This window comes from Sylvia atricapilla, chromosome 3 (genome assembly GCF_009819655.1).
Source record: "Sylvia atricapilla isolate bSylAtr1 chromosome 3, bSylAtr1.pri, whole genome shotgun sequence".
Lineage (NCBI taxonomy): Eukaryota > Metazoa > Chordata > Aves > Passeriformes > Sylviidae > Sylvia > Sylvia atricapilla.
The window spans coordinates 14097317-14118689 of record NC_089142.1 but is presented as its reverse complement, the minus strand read 5'-3'; the positions used below and the strand labels follow the sequence as shown (position 1 = coordinate 14118689).

The window sequence follows — 21373 nt, the reverse complement described above, 5'->3', positions numbered from 1 at the left end:
TGCATGCACCAGTGACCCAAAGGAACTCAAAATTAGGATCCTGTCTCTGCCACATATCTTGAGTAAGTGTTTATATTTATAATTCAGTATACATCATCGGTATGTCTATGAGATGAATATTCTTGGTAAAATTAAAACCAGCTCTATTTCCAACTGCACATTGCCCAAGCTAAAGGAAAGATAAGAAAAAGAGTATTACTCTCAGGATTTTTTTAAAATGGGCAACGAAATCATCTGAAACCTTTACCTCCTTCAGCCTTCCACATGAGATACAATCCCAGTCCTGATTTCTCCAGAGATGCATTTGCAGTCTTGTCTGGCTCTGTTTACTTGAGGGACAGGCTGATGCCAGGACTCTGACGCATGCAAAGCCAGGGCAATGTTACTCTCTCCCAGCTGTGCTGGGAGACTCAGACTCTTGCTCAACAAGCTCAGCCTGTCCCATACTCATTCCCTAGCTAAGGCAGCAAAAAGGACTCTGAGCCTGTCCCTGGGGTTGACAGTCATGAACATAGGTGCAAACTCACTTTCATACGTAATGTAACACATCATACAGCTGATCCATCTTCTGCTTTCTAGTTTTAGCTATGAAGACAGAAATTCTTGCAAAAGGGTAGGACAGGCTTGTGAAGAACAAGATGCTTAAAGATGGATTCATCAAACTACATACCCTACAGAGGCCTGTCTTTCAGTTCCACATTCCTGTCCCAAAAACAATCATGGAGAAAGGCTGGTATGCATTAAATGGTCTGACTTGAAGTAGATGTAGGGCAATGCCTAAAACAATGACATTTCTCACTAATTATCACCATCTATTAGCACCCAAGTCTGATAATGCTCAAATAATTGCTGCATCATAAATAAAAAGTTTCAGGACCTCAGTGCTGTCCTGGTATACCAAGATATACTGTGATAAACAGAACAGTCATAAATTTGATTTTATTTGCATCTGGTGCATATCTGCACTGGACAGGGGAGTGCAGCACAGAAATCCATTGCTCCTAGCTCCACACGGTACATGGCTGTGCTGTACAGACAAGCTCAGCTCGGAAGGATGTACAGCTTCGGCACTAGTTTGATGAGCTTAGATACAGCACAGGTAAGCAATCCAGGTGTCCCTTGAGCCCTGCTGCAGACACAGCTGTACAGAACTGTTTCCTCTCTTGACTCACAGTATTCTTACAATAGTGGATGAACTGATGTTTTCTCCATTTGAGGCTGAGGAAAGCAAAGGACAGAAAATCAAAGGACTTTCCCTGCAGTCCCACACCAGGTACAGAACAGAGCTGAAGAGCAAAACTCAGGTCTCCTGACTCCATGTGCTCCTAGCACAGCTGCCTATCAGCACAGAGTAGTCCCATGGATGTTTGCCTGCAGCAGTATGGCTCTGGGAACTCCTACCAGGGACTTCAGCCAGCAAAGTATTGGCCATTTAAAAAATAACATGCTATGTCTTCTTCAAGGCATTGGACAAAGGTTTTCCAGAGCAATTCAGGACACAAGCAATACATTGTGGACATGGGTATTCTCACTTTCCCTTAGCAAAAATAACACCCACTCCTCATATAGTACAGAAATAAAGAAAACCCCAGGATCCATCACTGAAAAGACAGGGTTTAGTACAAGGAATCTGCAGGTGTAAGAGCTGGGCTGTGTCAAATGGAGCAGTTGAACAGGCATTCAATTATGATCAACATTAACCAATTTATTTAAAGACAAAAAAAATTGACACTGTATTTTTTACTTCTATTCTAAGGTACCAGAACTGGAGTTTCCTAAAGGACCATGATCAATGTTGAGTTTTGAACAGACATTTAACTGTAACCATGCTCATTCTAGTTTACTCAGTTTGAGTTAGGCTAATATTTCAAATTGACGCATACTTAGGCATTATTGGCAAATTCTATATGACTATAATCTTCAAGACAAATAAAAGAGCTGAAGTGTTTTCCCCTGCTACCTATGTGTGTTCAATCTGTTTTAATGCTAACAACTTGACAATAAGACAAGTGCTGGAAGAACCAACTTCCTTGGGGCAAATTTGTGAGAAAATCATTCTGCTGAAACCCAAGCCGCGTACTAAAACACCCAAGCCACTTACTAAAAATTAAAGAAAAAACCTCCCACATCACAACCATTCTAGAGCAGGGTAACTTCCATTCCAGATAACATTTTATGCACTACATTTTAAAATTACTCATTTCTCTCAGATATTCTATCATAAGACAACAGGGAAAAAACCCCAATTTTTCTGCTTTATTTCTACAACACTTTCATGGTATTCAGTGTGATATTTTTAAATTAATTTAAATTCTAATTTCAAAAGCAGAAGTGCTCATATTGTAAGTAAAAGTGCTGATATTATAAATAATTTCTCTAAGTTGTACTTTTACAATTCCTTCAATTTTGAAAACTTATTAATGGTCTTTGTTTTATCCAGGGTAAGAGAAAGGAGCAGAAGCCACTGCCAAACAATTATCTGTGTTGTCAAGCAAAGCTCCCAACTCAACCAACCAAACTACTGGCAGTCAAATGAATACTGAGCTTGGCAGGACTCTGGCAAATATGAATTCTTCAGCAGGGGTGCATGAAAGAAGAAACCTGAGGGTGAGCTCCAGCTCTCTTAGTGCTTCAGTAACAATATAACAGCAACAGAGCATGTTCTTCAAGGGTAAATACAGACCTTGTCCAACAATGCCGTAATAGATGATCCTCTTTGTATTTTGGGTTACTGCACGATATACAGACAGCACTGTAGATGTCACCCATCTTCCCATGCAAATCCACAGTAAGGATGCCACTAACATCTGACAGACAAAAGACCATTTCTTCCTGAATTTTATCTCCTGAAAACAATTAATAGAGATCTGCTCAGATGAATCACAACATAAACAACACACCTTCAGCTCTGAAAGCCAGCATGACAAAAACGCAGCAGCTTGTTGCATTTTATGCAGTTAGACAAGGATTCATCAGCTTCTGTCATCTGCATATTTAAACTTGCTCTAAAGGATAATACTTAGGCATATGCTTTTCATCATGCTCTATGCTTTTCACCCCTCCCTGCTGAGGGAGGGAGACCAAATATTTTTCACACTAGTTTTCATTTTTGTTTCTGTAGATTTGCTGCTCTTAAATTTCTTTCTCTTATGCTTTGCTTTTTTTTTCAGGTCTAGCTGGTTGAAACTTATTGACAAGGAAGCAGGCTTTCACATTTTGCTCTGAAGGCGTGTTGGCTCAGCAACCTGTCTTACACCCTGAGGATTGGCAACCTTGAATCTAACAGGTTCATAGTCCCTAAAGTCTGTGGTTGCCCAGGGAAACCATCCTCAAGCTAAATCAACACAATACCAAAAACCCCGTTCAGCTAGTGCATCTTCATTACATAGGTTGAAACATATGACCTGTTGTTCTGTAGGGAAAAATCTGCAAGGACCAGACCCCCGAGAGTGTCCACACAATATCTGTCCTTTAAGATGTATGTAACTTCTGCAGGATTCTGCTCAGCCCTAAGTGGAGCTCAACACAGAAGCCATTAGCATTGCCTTCACACAACAGGCTGCAGTCTCTCACCAGATTGAGATGGAGATGGGTGCACTCACACTTTGCAATTGAAGTTATTTGTTTTTATCATTAGACTTCAGTGGCCAAAGGCAGCTCAGCACACAAGGTGACCACTGTGACCAGTGGCCTCAGGCAAAAAAAAAAAGGCACTGTATCAAGAAAAGCCAGGTCCCACTCCCTGAAGTCACAACTCCAAGTGGTTCTCCTGGCTTCCTCAACACAGTGAGACCTGGAGGATCAGGGCTTTCAAGATGACAACCAAGTTACCTAAAGAAGGAGACCACATCATGCAACCAGCCCAGTTAAGGAAGGCTGATTCCACTCTGTGCAGACATGAATGGTGATGGAGCACTGAGTTCAGACACATCAAATGGGAACCTTCTTTTTAAAACTTCTTGTTCAGCTGAAATGCTTTCTGCTCTCTCCTGTGAGCAGAAAACAGCACCAGGAACCCATTTGTCTTCACACACCTGAAAGCAGGAAAGGAAAGAACAAATCAAGACTTTCCTTGTCCTTGTGCTGTCCAGAGCTTTTGCTGAAAACTGCACAGGCCACTCAGAGGTTACACATTTACTGGTGATTGCTAAACAGGAAGAGACATTGCACTTGCATGCCTTACTTTGGGTCACAAAGTTCACACTGAGTAGTGGATGCCCAGTATCTGTCTGGCTCAAGCTCCTACTCATGCAAGAACATTTCATTTGTAAAGCTCAGGGATTTTGTTTTTCAGCATGAAAGCATACAGAGCTCCACGTTTCCTAACCTCCAGATGGCACTCACTCTACATCAAGTAAGCCACCAGAAAGGACACTAAGGCAGTGCTTAGTGCCCTTTTAATTACATTAAATAATTCCAGATTCTTGACTCTGTTTACTCTGTGTGAATCCAGAGAATCCTCCCAGAGAGTTCCTGCAAACTGGAGGGTAAGAGGATGGTCTAAGCAGCGCACCATTTAATCCTCCCACTTTACTTAGAACTGGCATCGTTTCAACTGAAGCACTTTTGGTTTTGGACAAGACCTTCCACGTCTTACCCTAAAGATGTGGGCTACTAACCAGAGTCTAGAGAAGCAGCGATGCAACTGGAGTATGGGAAGACATGTCATATAAGGAAAGGTTAAAAAGACTGTTAAAAGTTTAACCCGAAGGGAAAAAAGCAGTCTTGGAAGAGGATAGGAGTCTTTAGACACATGTGCATCTCTGGAACAGGGAAAGGAATAATTTGCACTTCGAGGGGGTGTCAGGTAATAGCAAATATAAAAAGTTTAAGTTTTAGCATGTAAAAATTACATTAACTTTTTGGGAAGCTAGTAGTAAGGATAAGCACTGGAATGGATTCCCTGAGGAATCTTCACCTTTGAAGGTTAAACACACGCATCCATCAAGAAGGATGTACTTAATAAGGTTTGTCTTTTATTGTATAAATTGAATGACTGTGTGAAGTGCTTTTCACCAATTGTCTGACTAATTAGAGCTGTTTGGATCAGATCATATTTTGCAAAAATGATTTTTCAAACACATTCCCAAAGAATTTTTTCAAAAATCCTATTTTAATTATATCAGGTTTAAATAGATTTCACCTCTAAAATACAGATTATTCACTTTTTAAAAAAACTGAAATATATTTCTAATTCTTCTAACTACTCATATAGGATACTTTTCACGAAGTCTAGATGTGTCTCTTTAAATCATACACATCTGAGAGGCTTGTTTAGTCCCCTCCTGACAGCCATGTAAGGACACTTCTACACTTCTCAAAGAACATATTATGTCATGTCTGTGAATGGCAGTAACCAATTTCCTTCAAAAAATTTGAGGAAGTCTTTAGTAAAAACGTGCAGTCCTGTGTCCTTAATCAGACAAAGCAGCCATTGAGGTTCCAGGCAGTTCCTGAAGAGGGGACGTGCAGTGGTGATGTGTGTACAGAACACTGCTGTAAACTCCTTTGCACGGGTCACTTCAGGCCAACAGATCACAACTGGAAAGTCTGTAGGAATACCTGAAAAGGAGCCAAACTATGCAATAATTTTTGGCTTAACTGTTGAAGAGTTCAACTGTGGAAAATGAAGCTCTGTGCCTTGTTGTGAAATCACACCAGCCCACAATTGTGCTGCCTCTTTTCATGTGCAGTTAAGCTAATATCCTGACTTTCTGAGGCTGTGTTCAAGCTAATCAAAATTACTCTAAAATACAACTGGATAGGACCAGCTCTGTCCATCACATAACTCCATTCATTCCTATTTCCTGTTGAAATCAATAGCAACTCTTAAGCATTTTGACATTTCAAGGATTAAGGAGGAGGGTCTTGAGAACCAAAGTTTCCTACGTGGAATAGATCAGATAATCTGTGAAATTTGGGAACATTGTGTAGAATTAGACATCTGATTTTGTTAAATTATTACACCTTCCCTAATAGTCACACATTTTATAAATTATTTTATGTTGCTGCAATTAGCTCTCCAGCATTACATTTTCAAAGTTAGTTTGGGCCTCCCCACCATGTTCAGCCACCTCCAGAAAAGACCATTTGGGAATATCCAAGGTCCTGATCAAAACTGCCACAGCACCTGCAAGTAGACGGCAGCAAACAGGCAATCTCTAGACTCCAATTTCATCCCAAGTTTAGCAGTCATTTTTCTTTTACCATAAGGAACTTTGCTAACTAATCCTTATTTACATAAGCAGTGTCTTAGAAAGATTGGATGATATTATAAAGTAGTGAAACCTATAAATAATCAGTGGAGATTCCATTGACCACAGTTTAATATCTGTGTGGTAAGCTACTTGTAAAGCACATGGACTTCAGTTTTATAAGCCTTTTTCCCTTTTGTTGCTAGATCTCAGTCAAGGGATTACCTATGTTAAGAGTATTCACTTTCTTTATTTATTTCAGTTAAAGGGAACAACTGGGTAACTATATTGATTTAGTTCTTCCCTTAGTTATATACTGCTTTCTTTTCTATATTTTTGAGTATAGTTGTAATATTAGTAATGTGAACAGGTGTTTCCAGTGCATCTGGATTTTGCGTTCTCATTTTCAGTTCCATTTAAATTTATAAAGTGTGAGATATATATTTTAAAAAAACATAACATATGTAAGTTCATATAAATCTGCATTTCTTGTGCTTTTAGAACACTCTTTGTATATAGTTCCCAGATAGCACCTTAACTATAAAGTTTTATTTAATAAGTTTTGTTTATGACTGTAAATCCAGTTGTTTCTTAGAAGCTGTATTTAAAATTGTTTCCTCACCTTTAGATTACTCTAAAGTAAACAAAATAACTAAACAGGTTTTCCTACAAAGAAGGTCTCATCATGCTGCGACAATATCTGCATAAACAGTAAGATTCCTAGAATTGGGAAGGGCAAGCATGATTATGTATGAATATCAGATGGGCAATATTGCCAGTCAGGGCATCATCTGTTTGTATGTATCATGTGCATACATATTCACATTGCTCAATATAGCAATTGAAGAGGATCTCTTATAGAGGATATAAGAGGAATAAATGGAGGAATAAATTTCTGAAGAAATTTATATAGAGAGGAATATAAATTTCCTCTATAGAGGAATAGATTTGTGAAGGAAAGTTATTCTTAAATCAGACAACAATTTTCTAAAGTGAGGTGATTTTGGGGTTTTTTTTGGTTTAAGAAACCAAAAGTAATCTGTCAGGCCCTCAAGTTGCGTTTCCTAAATCCTGCAGAGATACAAATCACTAAAACTTTCCTAAATCTGAATGCTTCTTTCAAAAACTACTTTTTTCTCTGAATCCGTGTCAGGTATGTTTTCCTTCTTCAGAAAACTTCGTGTTTGCATCAATGAATTCCTTGAGGCAGAGATGGGTCTCCAAGTAACTCAGGAATTCTGCTGAAGGCTGAAGAGATGCTGGAACAGGCCTGCCCACAGCCCTCTTCTGTAACAGGGCATAGATCCCACAGAGTGACTTCAGTTTGTGACCTTTCCAAAGCCCCTCTGAGGAGCTGTGTGAACCTACGTATCTACAAAACTGACAGCACTTAAAAATAGAATTTCCAAGTGTCTGAGGTTACAGCCTCATGTCAGCACAAGGCCTTTATCCCAGGCTGATAGGGAAAAATCACTGCAAATTTCTATTAACTGTCTCTTAACCCAGTGGAAAGTCTCAGCTTTCAGCATATAATGATTGATAAATTGCATTAAGAAGTAATGTCCAAATATACTGGCACAATAAATATAAAAATTACGACATTTGGGTTCACTTTATGACTTGATCATTTAGAACTGTGAGTTCACTTTGCCCAGTTACTAATCACCAGATATCATCACTGGACAGATTTTATATGATCTGCGAATTAAAAAAATTAATAATGCAGTAACTCTTATGTCAATTGCACGTGTTTCTGAGAATGAGAAACAAACCAAAGATGAACCCTAGAATCACCTGCAGCTCTCACAATGCTCATTTAGCATTTACACTGTTATGTCCCTTTAAAGCCAAACAGACTAAAAACACAGTGTTTACATGAAGTCTCTACCACAAAACTTAATGGAATGCTGACACATTACTAGCACTGTGTTACCATGGAGATACATAAAAAGCCCTATAGAGGCTAGAGTGAAACTTGCACCTGACAGTGTTTCTGACCTGGTGAGATGATGTTCTTTGCTGGAATAAGCATGATTGTAACCACAGCTGCTCCTCAGCGTTGGCAGATCCATTTGCACACTCTGGGAGAATCTTAAGACAATTAGCAAGTGTGCAGGAGGCATCATTCACCAGGGGCTTAGGAAGAGCTGCTTCCCTTATGTACTCACACTCTCAGCTCTTGCTGGAGCCTCCTCTTTAGGTAAGTCAGATATTAAGTATGGATCTAGAACAACACCAGGTCCAGATGCAAAAGCAGCAGCTCAACATCTTCTCTGGGCTACAAGCTCAATGAAGATTTTCTAAAAGGGACACTAGTTAACATACTTCCCTTCTCTTCTTCTCCTCACAGATCCTAGCTTTGTTGGGCTTTTGGATTAGGTTTTAAAATCATTTTGGCATCCTAGGCTCTTTCAGTACTACTTTTTAGATAGCAATATTATTTTAGATAAATGTCATCACCCAGAATGGCCTTAAGGCCTCCTGTTAACTCAAAAAAACATTCCACAGATCAAATTCTGAGTCAAGAGGCTTTGGGGTTTTTTGCTTATAATACTTTCATTCAATTTGTTATGCTTCTGTTCAGCCTAATGTCAAGTAAACCTTATATAAATAAGGTCATGTTTTCAGTTGCCACAAATATATACAACACACTGCAGATAGAACCAACAAACTACTCGCAACCTCCACTGTTTCTTTTATACTCATGCACATTTGTACAATGTAACCTCAAACACGAAAGACACAGAGATCCATTGGACATCTTTAGTAAGAGAAGTATCTTCAAATCCGAGTTGAAGCAGTGCCATTGTGGGAGCCTCAGCACAGAGATAACCTCCTCCTCAAGGTGAGCATTTGTGACAACTCTGCATCACTTTACTACTCAACAGTAAAACTCACAGTCCCCGGGCACTACATGTGTTCAGCAAAGACAACCAAAAGCAACTCTTTCAATTTTGTTTTAAAGTCTTGTCTTTATCTTGATGTCTCTGGTGGCAGAATGGAGCTTCAAATACACAGCTTGCATAAGGACTAAAGCAGTCCTTGATCCATAGTCACGTGGCCAGAAGGGACCTCTGGAGGCCTCTGAGCCACACCCTGCTCAAAGCAAGGCCAACGCTGATGTTGCTCTGGACCTTGTCCTGTTCAGTTTTGAAAATCTCCACAGCTGGAGACGCCAGAGCCTCTCTGGGCCACTGTTCCAGTGTTCAACTCCCTTCCCTCAGGCCTGGGTAGCTCAAAACTGTTTCCATCTTCCCAACCCTTCCTTTTTGGTGTTTGAGTTGAGAAGCACTGCTGGATCATCCAAGCTGTTCCTCTGCCTGCTTGATTTCCATCTCACCAGATGAGACAGTAGTTTTTTGCTCTGTGAGCATGTTCTCTTTGAGTTTCAATGCACCCCTGCATCTCCACTGCCCCCATTGCATGTTCCTGAGACATCCTGACAAACCGCTTTCCCGAACATGGCAAAATCTGTTCTTCTGAAGCCCAGAATCTTTATTCTACAATTTGTCTTCCTTCCTTCTCTTGGGGTCTTAATTCCAAGGTCCTGGAGTCAGTGATGCCAAGGCTGCCCTTTGCCTGCATATTGCCTATTTTTTCTTTCTTCCTTCTTTGTTTTTGAGTAATAAATCCAGCATCTGAGTCAAAAAAGTATGTTCTTGATGACCCACAAAAATTGGTTGGATTGCTTTTACTCCACTGGGTGCTACTCCAGATAGAGTAATTTTCTATTCCAAAGCAGACTGTGCTCACAACTGTGAGCTCCTTGTTATTCAAGGCTTCATCTGCTTCCACTTCCTGATCAATTTATAGAAGGTACCAGCACAATGCTCCCCATGCCAGTGTCCCCACTAGTTTTGACCCCACAGCTCTCAGCTGGCTCAGTGCTTATACCAACAAACAGGGGAAAGCTCCAGGCAAATAGAAACTGTTTTTTGTAGAACAGAACTTCCACTTATTTCCCTGTCTGCTTTTCCAAAAGAGCCTAAATCCTCCCACTCATAATGTGCTGTTCCATACGGTCCCTGCGATCCCTAAGAGGTCACAGCCCTGCAACTGTGCTGGGATGTCTAATTCCTCTGATTTCTTTCCCAAGCTCTATGGGTTGACACACTGTGTTCATGCTCCCTTCCCTGAGCAAACAACCAAGCCTCTTGCAACCTGTTGTCCTTGGCAACTCTGATCACCTTCAGCCTTCCTTCACATCTCTCAGGGATTGTCCCCATCTGCACAGGTTCCTCAATGGTGGAATCTCCTTTACCGTAGCCTAGAGCTTAAAACATCAATTATCTATAAAATGCACTATTTCCTGTTAGCATGGCAGGCTGTGGAAATAACCAGCAGGAGTGTGCCCTCTGCATTCCTTGCAAACCTACAGAATTTAAGGCATCATTCTGTTCAAAACCCCAACTATGATAAGCCAACATCACTATGGGAAAAAAGATATTCTGGCTTTTCATCTTTGGTTGCTACAGGAAGCTTATTTTCCTTCTCTGTGTTATTTTCAATAGGAATCAAAGTGTGCATTCCCATTTGAGGTGGAGCAGTGTTAAACCACAGCCCATCTGCTGCAGAACTAGCAATCTGCACTGGATACCCAGATATTAAGAATTCATTTCCTGAACTGCATTTTGAAGGGGTCCTGCATTCTGCTGAAACTTACCAAAACTGAAACTTGATGTAGAACTAAATAATTTAAACAGGCTAGGAAGAATTTCTCATACTGGTCACAGATTAATATCCTTTCATGACCTTGGAGGGGGCTGCCCAGCACTGTGACGTCTGTTCCTTCCCTAAGCTGCTGCTCACGTGGGCAGTGAACAGATGCAGAGTGGAACCATTACACAGACAGGGCAGGGAATGGATGGTAAATCATCCTGTTTGTCTGACTGCTTGCAGTGTAAAGCAGGATGTATTTTTAAAAAGGTAAAATGTTGACTAAAGCTAAATACTTAACGTCTTCTTAAATATAAAAACAGCTGAATAAAATGGGCTCATGGACCTGTTTAATAATTTGTAGTTCAGCTTCTTGATTACTCTAGAAAGGTACAAGGCAGTACACACTACTGACCTTTTTATAGGTTTTCTGCATCAGCATCCACCAGTAGTGCAGATATGCAACTTCCACCTTAGATACTTCTGTATTCTCAGATTATCTGAAATGACAGACACATCTACACCTCAGACCTAACTTTAAATAATTCCATCTTGTATGATGACTTCTCCACTTTTTTCAAGTACATAATGCTCCCACAAAGTCAAGAACTCAGTTTATCAAGAAAATCTTGGAACTGTTAGTATTTAAGGTAAACTCAAATTTTATTTCTTCTTTTAGCTTATTGTCTTTGAAAAACTTATTTTCAATTGTATTAATGGAAACACATAAAACATGCAGTTTCTGCACAAGAATTTTGTATTGGGGGCTATTTATTTCTGAGTTTTGATACTTTATGTACTTCTACATACCTGCTTTCTTTTATGACTGAATTACCAAAGGGCAACATGATTTACAAATAAAGAATTAGTAATACTGTTTTAAAATACTATCAAGGGTATGCGGAATTAATGCAATATAACTGTTTTAGGCAGTTTTAAGAACTATTGATCATAGTGAAATACAACTTTCATTAAAACTAAAATTAAAAAGAAGAAGTGCTATGCCTGTTCAGAACCCTTCGTGTTAAAGCAATTATGTTCTAGGTAAAACTGTGAATTAATGGTGTTGATTTGACATTTTGAGCAGTTCTGGCCATATGCAGGCACAAAATAGCCAAGATTCTGTCCACGTGTAATCAGTGCAAATGTGTATTCCTTGGATCACCTTTATTTAGTTCTGACAAGCTGAGAAGTACAAAAGATTTACTGTATTTGTATATAACTGTGTATGGTGGGTAGGTGTATGTTCTGGAGAAGCTACTCCATCTCCAATAACCTGTGATAAATAACTTAAAGAATAAAAATTTTCAGCTCTTCTGAATTTGCTGAAAGACTAACTGCCACAAAAAGATAAAAGAATGTAAAGGTATGCACACAGGATGATAAACACAGCTGGAACCACTGGAGAAACAGATAACAAGGCCTACAGTAGTTTTTTAGCAAATTTTATATAACGAGAAACAACAGTGCATACACAAAGAAATGCTTCAAGGAAAAGTCACCTTTAATATCGAAGCGTTCAGGGAATACAATCACCAGAGATCCCCCTTAATAAACCTCCGGAATCATAAGCTTCCAGTAAGCAGTGAATGCATGGAAATTAGTTCTAGGAAAACAATATTTATATATTAAATAAAAAACATGTTTTAATGAATATGTATACTTATAATGAATAAAAACCCTGTTGTAAAGTCTCATTTTACAACAAGTCTCACAGATGCAATAAATAAAGATCCACTGTGTTCTGCACAACTAAAGACTGCCTGCTTTCTAATGCTTCAAATTGTTAGAAAATTTCTTCCAGCCAATTTTGATATCATACGACAAGTTTTGCATTTAGCAACTTTTGCTGCATGTTTTTCCTGCAAAAACGAAGTGCTGCTGTCAGACCCGTGTGCTCCCTGCTGCAGCAATTAGTTCCACAGCAATCCAGAGTGACCGAAAACCACGGGCGCCGGAGCAGTCGGGAGAGAAAACTTTGGGGGAGAAAACCGAGCTCCAGCCTACCTCCAAAGCCGGAGCTGACCTGCACTGCTCGGGGTGAACACGGCCCATGGCCGGCACAGCATCACATCATCCCTGCTCTGGGGATGTTTATGGCAACAGAGTCCCTCCAGGACCAACACCGCGAACCTGGAGCGGAGCGGTTCTCGGCCCGGTCGCCGAGGAGTCACAGGTAGGGAGGCCTCAACCAGCGGCCGGCGCGGGTGTCCCAGTGCATCTGGATTTTGGTCCCCGCGGTGTGGGGCACCGGGGGCCGGGGGTGACCGCGGCACTGCCCCTCCGCCGGGCCCGGCTCTCCTCACCTCGGGCCTCGGGCACTGCGGGCGCCCCGAGGGCTCGGTGAGGGCCGCGCCGGCGCCACCGTCCCACCACACCCCGCCCGCCGCTCCGCGGGCTCCCGGCCCGGGCCGCCGCAGCGGGATGGCGCCGGGGCTGCTGGACCTGGTGCACTTGACAACCTGGGCCGTGTGTGCCGTGATCAAGCTGCCGCAGCTGGTGGCGGTGCTGAGGGCCGGCTCGGCGTGGGGACTCAGCCTGAGCAGCCTCCTCCTGGAGCTGGCCGGGTAAGGCGGCGGGGGCACACCGGGACAGCGGCTGGAGCCGGGCTCCCTCGGCCGGGGCTGCGGGGCCCTGGGGCTGCCGCCGCAGCCAGGGATTATTAATTCCTTCCTCCGCCGCTCAGGGCAGGCGTGAGGGTGAGCGGAGGGGCGGCCTGGGGGGCGGCGAGCACACCCCGCTCCCTCGGTGTCGCATCGCCCCATGCGGAGCCCAGGACCAGCCCCGCCAGCTGAGCCTGCAGAGCCCTTCGGGAAGGGACTTCCTGTTTTAGTGATTCCGCGTTGTCGTTTAAAGGGAAACTGGGCTGTTTTACCTTGCCCCAGCGCATCCCGGACCGCGCATGTGGCTGCGGAGGGCAGCTGCGGAGCGTGTGAGCCTGTGCTCAGGTTATTCAGTGGCCCTGTGCTGCAGGTAGGTGCGCTCGTCAGACAGGCTTCCCTCAGCCCAACCAGTCAGACTTAAATAATTCCTTAAGAAAATTACAAGCCGTGTCAAACTCCAAAGACTTGTGAGCCTGTAATGAGCTTACATGGGCTAGGCTTATTAACTCTTGCTTAAAGAGGATTGTATGAAACGACAAATAAACAAGCTCGGTGTGTGCACGTTCAGGTGTGGGCGCTGAGAGGAAATGCCCTGAAGAGCGCTGCGCTGTCCGAACCCAGGGCTGGAGGTGAGCAGAACATCCCGCCGGATGGCTGCCAGCTCCCCCCGCCAGGCTAGGAAAGGGGCTTTGATTCAGAAAAATCCCCTGACAAAAACCCCGTGGTGTTTCTGAAGGTGCCTGTGCCGTGTCTCAGGCCGGGCCACAGCTCGGCTTTTCAGACACCTCTCAGCGGAGCCGAGCAGAATCCCTCAGGTTGCGCTGCGGCCGCTCCCCGCCCGCCTCTACAGCGCCGAGCCCGTGCTGCTGCTGTTTACCCTTAACACACCTCAGAGTACGTGAAGCAAATTGGAGTTGCAGCAGAGATTACTGACCCCACAGCCTCAGCCAAAAGCGGTGACAGCACTTCAATCATTCGTGCTCGTTGGTATGCATTAAAAAGGCTTTGTAAGTAATGTTTGAGATGAGCATGGAGAAGCTAGAAATGTCTCCTCAGCACCTCTGTGAGAACCACAGTACCCACACAACTGCAGGTTCTGGTCGTCTTTGAAACATTTATTGTGACTGTTTGTATATTTAGTAGACTGTTTATCCTTCTGCCTTTAAAGACTTTGAATCCAGTTTGCGGGGAGCTGTGTGACTACCAGTACAAGCTGGGCTGGTTCTGTGAATTCAACACAGAGGCAGAGGAGTGACACAGAAACATGGTGCTGGTGGCTGGGAGTCTAATTTGAATGTATATCAAATAGCACTTCTAGGAAGTTCAGATATTTAAATTCTGAATACTGTAAAAGTCAGTTACTTACAAAAGCCAGTTCCTTCTGCCATTTTTCCACAGCAGAAACCATTTTTTTTTCTTACGTAAAACTGCCCTGTGGCCTTTCTGTTTTCTATACAGCTTTGAATTTTCCATCTTACTCCGACTTGCAGGAGAGTTGGAAGTACAGAAAACATTATAAAAGTTCAGTTCCTTTTAGGTACTGTATTGTGGAATGGCAGGAAGGAAACGCCTTTGTTTGGTGCATGTAGAAACAAACTCTTAGTCTGACCAGTAGAGCTACACTGAGCAGTCTCATGACAGTATAGTCTAGACTGCTTAGAAGACATTTTCTACCCCTATAAAACTTAATATATAAATTGAACTACAGACATAATTAAAGAAATCAGAGGTATCCTAAAGTTGCCAAGGCTTTTGCAGAGAGAAGATATCTCCTAGGTCTGGAAGCTTTTATTTCTTTCTCACCAGTTTTAATTAATAATATTATGCCTTACATACTGTGACATGAAGACCTCAATGAGAAGTGTGGACAGCGAGGGTAACAGAAATAGATTACAGAATGATCAGGCTTGCTCTGTGTGTCTGTGTTTGATCAGTTTGACAGCAAGGGCTACACTTATGTGGAGCTTTTTGGCACTACCAAAACAGTGTAAAAGTTGTGAAGGCATTTTTGTGTCCTTCTGTGCAGTCACGTTGTTTTGTATCTCTCTGTTCAGCTACCTTGTGTTCCTGAGGTACCAGATCTATTATGGTTACCCCCTGGAGACATACCTGGAGTATCCCATCATCATTGCACAAGGTAATTCTTGTCAGCCATGTTTTGGAAATGAAATGGGGCTCATTCAGCACTCCCAAGTCTCTGCATGAAGGTACAGTGCTCCACTGCAGTGATGCTGGAGTTGGGGGGAAGAGGGAATTAACATTTCATATAAAGCATCTCATATAAAATTCTTTCAAATGCCATTGAAGGAGATGGTCAGGTAGAGGAGAAAGACCTAATTATTACACAGAGTCACAGTGTAAACTAATCCTTTTGTCCAGTGCCTCCATATGGGAGGAGGCATACTAAACATACTAAACATACTAAATACTCCAGACTCTTAAGAAAAGCTTAAGTTTGGAGCTTGCAGTATTTTGGTCATCAATCACATTGGAGAGAAAAAAAGCTGTAAGAAAGGCGTTTCCACAGACCTTGTGCCCAGTGGAACTGTCTAGGATTGTGTTTGGGCCCCTTTTTCAGTCCTTTTTGTGACGAGCCATCTCTTGTTTATTGCAGATGTTGTTCTCATCTACTGTATTATGCACTTCAGTGGAAAAGCAAGACGGGCTTTTTTCTATGCACTTATGTATCCTTTGAAATCCATGAGGTTTGGTTTATGTGGCTTGTTTGGTAGTTCTTTGCATGGCAGCTATGTCATAATTTCTTGTGTGCTACTATTGTAAATCATTCTCAGGCACCCCTCAACATGTATTCCATATTCACATGCTGATTTCTGGGATCACAGTAAAACCTCTACAGCAAGTAAACTTTATATGTTTGCTCTGCTTTAGAAGGCTGCCGACTGATAAACAAAATTCTTAATTTACATCTTTTCTACAGGGATGCAGAGTAGAAATGACAGAATTTTTTTTTTTAATTTATTCCTACCCATGCAGGTTGTACTTACTACAATGAAGACAGCAGTGGTTTTTTTTGTTTGGTTGTTTTTTATGTGGTTTTTTTTTTTTTTTTTTTTTAATAGGACTTGGGTTTCAATCTCAAGTCTTGTGCTTTGGACCAGGTTTTGAGAAACTCCAGACATTATTAGACCAAAGACAGTGTGAAAAATAGGAACACTTAGTGTTTCAACCAGTTCTTAATATGTTTTATCTGGATTGTATAGTCTGTTAAAAAGCTTCAATGAGATTATTTCCAGATGTTTAAAAGAATCCTATTCCTCCAGCAGTTTTGGGAACTTTGTATCCTATAATTATCAGTGCTATGAAACTTAATGTAATATAAGATATTGGGGGAGCTGGTACATGCTAACACTGCAGAAGTGGATAATAGACCTGGCCATGGTAAGTGCTGCATGTTATCTGAAATTAGATCTCCATATGAAATTACTTTTCTTTCTGAATGTATTTATTAGTGGACTCTCTCCTATATATATGTCCTTGGAAGAATTCATCATTTAGGTTAGCTTTCAGAATAACCAACCAGTTTTCAGATACATGTTCTTTCTTCTGTGAGTAGCTGGAAAACAGCACTGAAAATAGAGACTCTATGGGGGAAAATAAAAAAGACATGTTCTGAAATAAGTTGTTAGTTGGTGGTGCCTTAATTAAAACTAGCAAATATTTAAGATGCTAAAATTCTACTGCCACTTTTATTCTAATGTCATAATCCCAACCAATAAACCTTTAACACAAGAGGAAGAGAATAGAGCATCAAAGCATTTGAAACAGAGATTGTGACATGTTTCTTTTTTCTCCTTTGGTTGTACAATTTTGCAAGAAAAATATCATCTGATAATGCCTACAAAGGTCAAAGATGGTCTGTTCTTAGCAGGAGAAAGTAAAAATGTAATTGAGATTAACTGGATCTGCTAATGCAAAAGATAATACAAATGGGGAGAAAAGTTTTCAAGTCCTATGCTGATCCTTAACTTACAGAAGAAATCCAGGCATGGCACAAAGGCCTGTGTGGAGTCCTCTCTACCTGCTGCAGTTGCAAAATCCACTTTAAAAGGGGGACTGAGTGAATAGTGCATTCATGTTACTATTTTTTCCCTCCAACTGGACTAATTTTCCACACATTCTTGTCAGTTTTCTCATTCCTTTATGGTTTGGTTTGCCAGACATAATGGTAACAGATGGTCTGAATCAACCTTGCTGTTTAGACTATATCAGTCTCATTTTAGCTGACTTTTATAAACAGTTTTATGGAGCAGGTTGAGAAGCTCTTTTTGTTTCTTTGCTTTTTATTGTATTTGCCTCTTTCATGCATTTGCCAACAACAGTAGCAAATGTGCTCTTTGAGCCTCTTGCTGGGCAGTACCTCAGAAATGAGTCCCTGGTTTCTGGCAACTTGCAGTTTTTGCTTCACTGTTCCTTGCTAAGAAGCTGAAGTGCTTGAGTTGCCAAATACTGGAAAAGTGTCAATTTTTTTTTAAATTCTAAATGAAAAAGCTAGTCCTATTCAGATAATAGCATGGCAGAGGCAGAGGTTCTCTCTCTTTCTCTCTCTCTTTTCAGAATCTGTGCACGTTTGTCAGTGCAGCCAGTAAGCTGGTTCAGCTGCAGCATCTCTGGCAGACCAAAGATTCGGGGCAAGCGAGCGCCCTGACCTGGGGCATGTCTGTGTACACCTGTGCAGGTAAGCCACAGACACCTTGGTGTGAAGTACTGAGTTCTCCTAAGGCCTCTTTTCATAGGTAGGTAAAGATCTTGCCTTAGTTTGTCTCAGTGCTGATGCCTGGGACTCAGACACCACACAGTCTCTTGAAAACAAGTTTTATCTTTGACACCAATGCTAAAAACCAGTGACCTAAAGTGTGAGTATGGCCAAGGGAACCTGAATTGAAATAACTGAAAGGGTGTGTTTATGAGGAATTTTTTTCCATGTTCTACGATTTTATAAAGTTACTAGTGATCCAGCATGAAAAGGTGCTAAAATTTCAGGTATACAATCAGACAATGCTAATTTTGAAAAGCTGTCTACAAATAAATTCACACTTTATGCTAAATACCTTTAACTCTGTGGCTACTTTTAATTACATTTCTTGGCAGAATTTATGAACAGTCATTTGTGAAGTTCCTGTGGCAATTCCCCAGTGATCTGCCTGAACAGTTCTACAGCTGTTTGTCAGAAGTGTCTTTCTCATCTTCACAAAACTTGTTTAAAATATTCTCACTATAAAACTCATCATCCAGTGATGCTGGATCTATTTCTACATGAAAAAAAGTCAGTAATTAGAAGTTGTTGTGTGTTTGGTGAACAACGACAGTAAACTCTGTAAATGCTTTTACTCTTCTCCAAGTGTGAAATAATGAACATGTAAGTTCCTCGTGGGAATGAAAGCTGAATTCCTTGTATTTGCAAAGCCTGAGGGCAAACACATGAACATTCCCAATGGTTAAGTCATGCTAACTCAACTGTGGGTGTAGCTCACTGTCGGCTACCAAAGGAGGGGCTGAACAGAAAGAAAAGCAGTAAACTGACCACATCCAATCCAGCATGATAGATATAAAATTTCTAATTATATCTGTGGTTTTCTCATTAAAAAAGACCCTTAATACATTATCAATCAACTTTCAGAGCTTGATCTCTGAAGATAAAATAGTGAAGAGTGGACACACTAAAAGCGCACAATATATGTTTTCATGCAAGGTTATCTTCTGTTGAAAAGTGGTATTTCATAATTTTTATAAGTATGAATGTGTCCTGTGTGTTCCACTAATGAAAATTTGTTCAATTTATAGCAAGAATTACTACAACTGTAATGACTACAAATGATCTCGCAGGTGAGTGAAGTGTGGAATTCTCTGCCTTTCCAAGGGAACAGGTGCCACGGTAGTTTTTAGTTGTTTTGTAAAACACCTAGATGGTCTCACAAGAGCAAAGCATGAATGTGATAAGTTATGTTAACTTTGTGAGGGCAGGAGTTACACAGGATTACAAATCAGACAAAGACATCAAGAGAAAAAAAATGCCAGAAAACTGCTTCTGCTGGACATGTGGTGCAGCTGGTCCAAAAACCTTTTTTTTTTCCAAAGGCAAAAGCACTACAAAATTAATTCTGAAAATAGCAGAATAAAGTATTAAAAATATTTACTATTTTCATAAATAAATGTGGAAAAATACAACTTAAAAAACCCTGTAGTAATCGAATGATATTTTCAAGTAATAAGTATTTCACTTTCTCATTGACAGCTTTGTGAATTAAAAAGTTCTTTTAGAAAACTAAAGTTCAGCTTAGTATGTGAACAGTTTTAGGTCCAACATTCAGAAAGTTTATGGCAAGCTAAAAGTGAAACGGTAGGCTGGTAATAAACTCAAATAAACTGACTTTGATTATATAATTTGCAGTAAATTATAAAGGAAATTTATTTAAGAGCTTTTTACCATCCTGAGGAAACTGCAAGAGCTAGGGTCTGTCACAGATTTTTCAGTAAATTATTCAAAATCAAGACTTGGTGGATGCAAGAATAGTAGCAATCCCTTTGTACTTCATCTGGTGGTTCCTTGTTCTTGTTCAAAACTATTTCCTCAGAAACATCATTTGAATGGATTTTATAATTTTGAAGCAGCCTCTGCAGCCCAAAAAAGCTGTAGCTTTGCAAGCATTTCAAGTGGGTCTTTCACTAGAAAAAGAAGTCCCATTTCTGGCCCACATTTCCACCCCCATGCTTGCTGCTTTTCCTGTGCCAGAGTAAGGAGTTTGTGGGGCTGTGCAGTTAACTGGGTCACCAGGCAGAGGTTTGGCAAAATGCTCAGGCAGGGATATAGTCAGGGCTCACCCACAGCTACACACTTACACTGAGGGGGAAGGAGGGGCTCACTGTGGGGAGGAAGGAAACATCAGGAAAGCAAAGCTGGCTCTGGGTAAAGCTGCAGTTTAAAATACAGCACCACCCACTTTGGAACATGGAAAGGCCAGCAGCAAACATTGATGCTGTGCTGCTCTAATGGAAAATATTTCCAATTATGTTGCAACACTGAACACATCCACAGGTGTGAAAGAGTCAGATATCACATGGTTCTGAACCAAAGTTTTGTGTATGTTTCTGTGAATATCCCACCTACCAAATGGACATCAGACATACCTATACTTTAAATACCTTTAAAGGTAGAGGTACTGTACTGTTACGGTTTTTAAAGCTGAGTTAACCCAGGTACTGAAGAACTGCTTTTTTGTCACTTGTCAGATTTTCTGTCACTAAAATCTGACACATACAAGTATTTCCTGTCTTCTTGAAGTCTAAACTTAAGAGATGGCAGTGGAGTAGTTCCTTTATTATAAATAACACATGCAGGTATAAAGGACATGTGAGCTGTGATGCTGAATTTAACTTTTAGTGTACATATAAATTTATATGAGGCTTCTCTTGCTTATGCTCTTCTCCTGGTTACAAAAGAATTAAAGGTACTGCAGTGTATAATTTTGAGCTATCTTTGAAAGTGATAAGTGCTAAATGCTGTTTTCTCTTAGAATTATGCTCAGAATGTGTGGGTTCCTGAACATGGTAATTGAAAATTATTGGCTGAAAACAGTTTCAGAATGTGAACCAGCCTGTCTGTACACCAGCAAAAGTTTACAAACCAGTGTTGTAACAGCAGTGTTGATTTTTTTGATTTATGCTTACAATATTTTTTCTCTTTTAGTTCTCATCCGTTTCATAATCATGCTCATTCTCAATATTTGGGTCACAGCCACAGTCCTGCACTACAGGAAGACTAAAAAGACTGATTAGAAGACACTCATCATCATCATCATACATATCATACCATGAAAAAAATATAATTAACCCTAAAGAATTTAAGAATTTCTCAAAGATTGAGGAAGCTCTCTTTTCTCTATTATTTAGCCTTTAGCATAC

At 40.8% G+C, this 21373-nt stretch overlaps 1 protein-coding gene and 1 long non-coding RNA gene across 3 annotated transcripts; one reads left to right on the top strand and one right to left on the bottom strand.

Annotated features, from left to right (window-relative positions):
* Window positions 1-2767: 2767 nt before the first annotated feature.
* Window positions 2768-13041, bottom strand: LOC136358373 (uncharacterized). Of its 2 annotated transcripts, none has more exons than XR_010743066.1 (4): window positions 12353-13041; window positions 11266-11350; window positions 3832-4034; window positions 2768-2846 (listed from the first exon to the last, which is right to left on the bottom strand). It is a non-coding gene; the product is annotated as an uncharacterized lncRNA (long non-coding RNA). The 2 variants fall into 2 exon arrangements; XR_010743067.1 differs by having other exon boundaries at window positions 12858-13041.
* Window positions 13042-13137: 96 nt separating this feature from the next.
* SLC66A3 (solute carrier family 66 member 3) lies at window positions 13138-21364 on the top strand. The gene is made up of 7 exons (XM_066314797.1): window positions 13138-13417; window positions 15508-15590; window positions 16068-16137; window positions 16795-16852; window positions 18029-18149; window positions 19256-19297; window positions 21159-21364. The coding sequence occupies exons 1-7, from the start codon at window positions 13275-13277 to the stop codon at window positions 21245-21247; spliced, it is 606 nt and encodes a 201-aa protein (XP_066170894.1). The 5' UTR covers window positions 13138-13274; the 3' UTR covers window positions 21248-21364.
* Window positions 21365-21373: the final 9 nt, after the last annotated feature.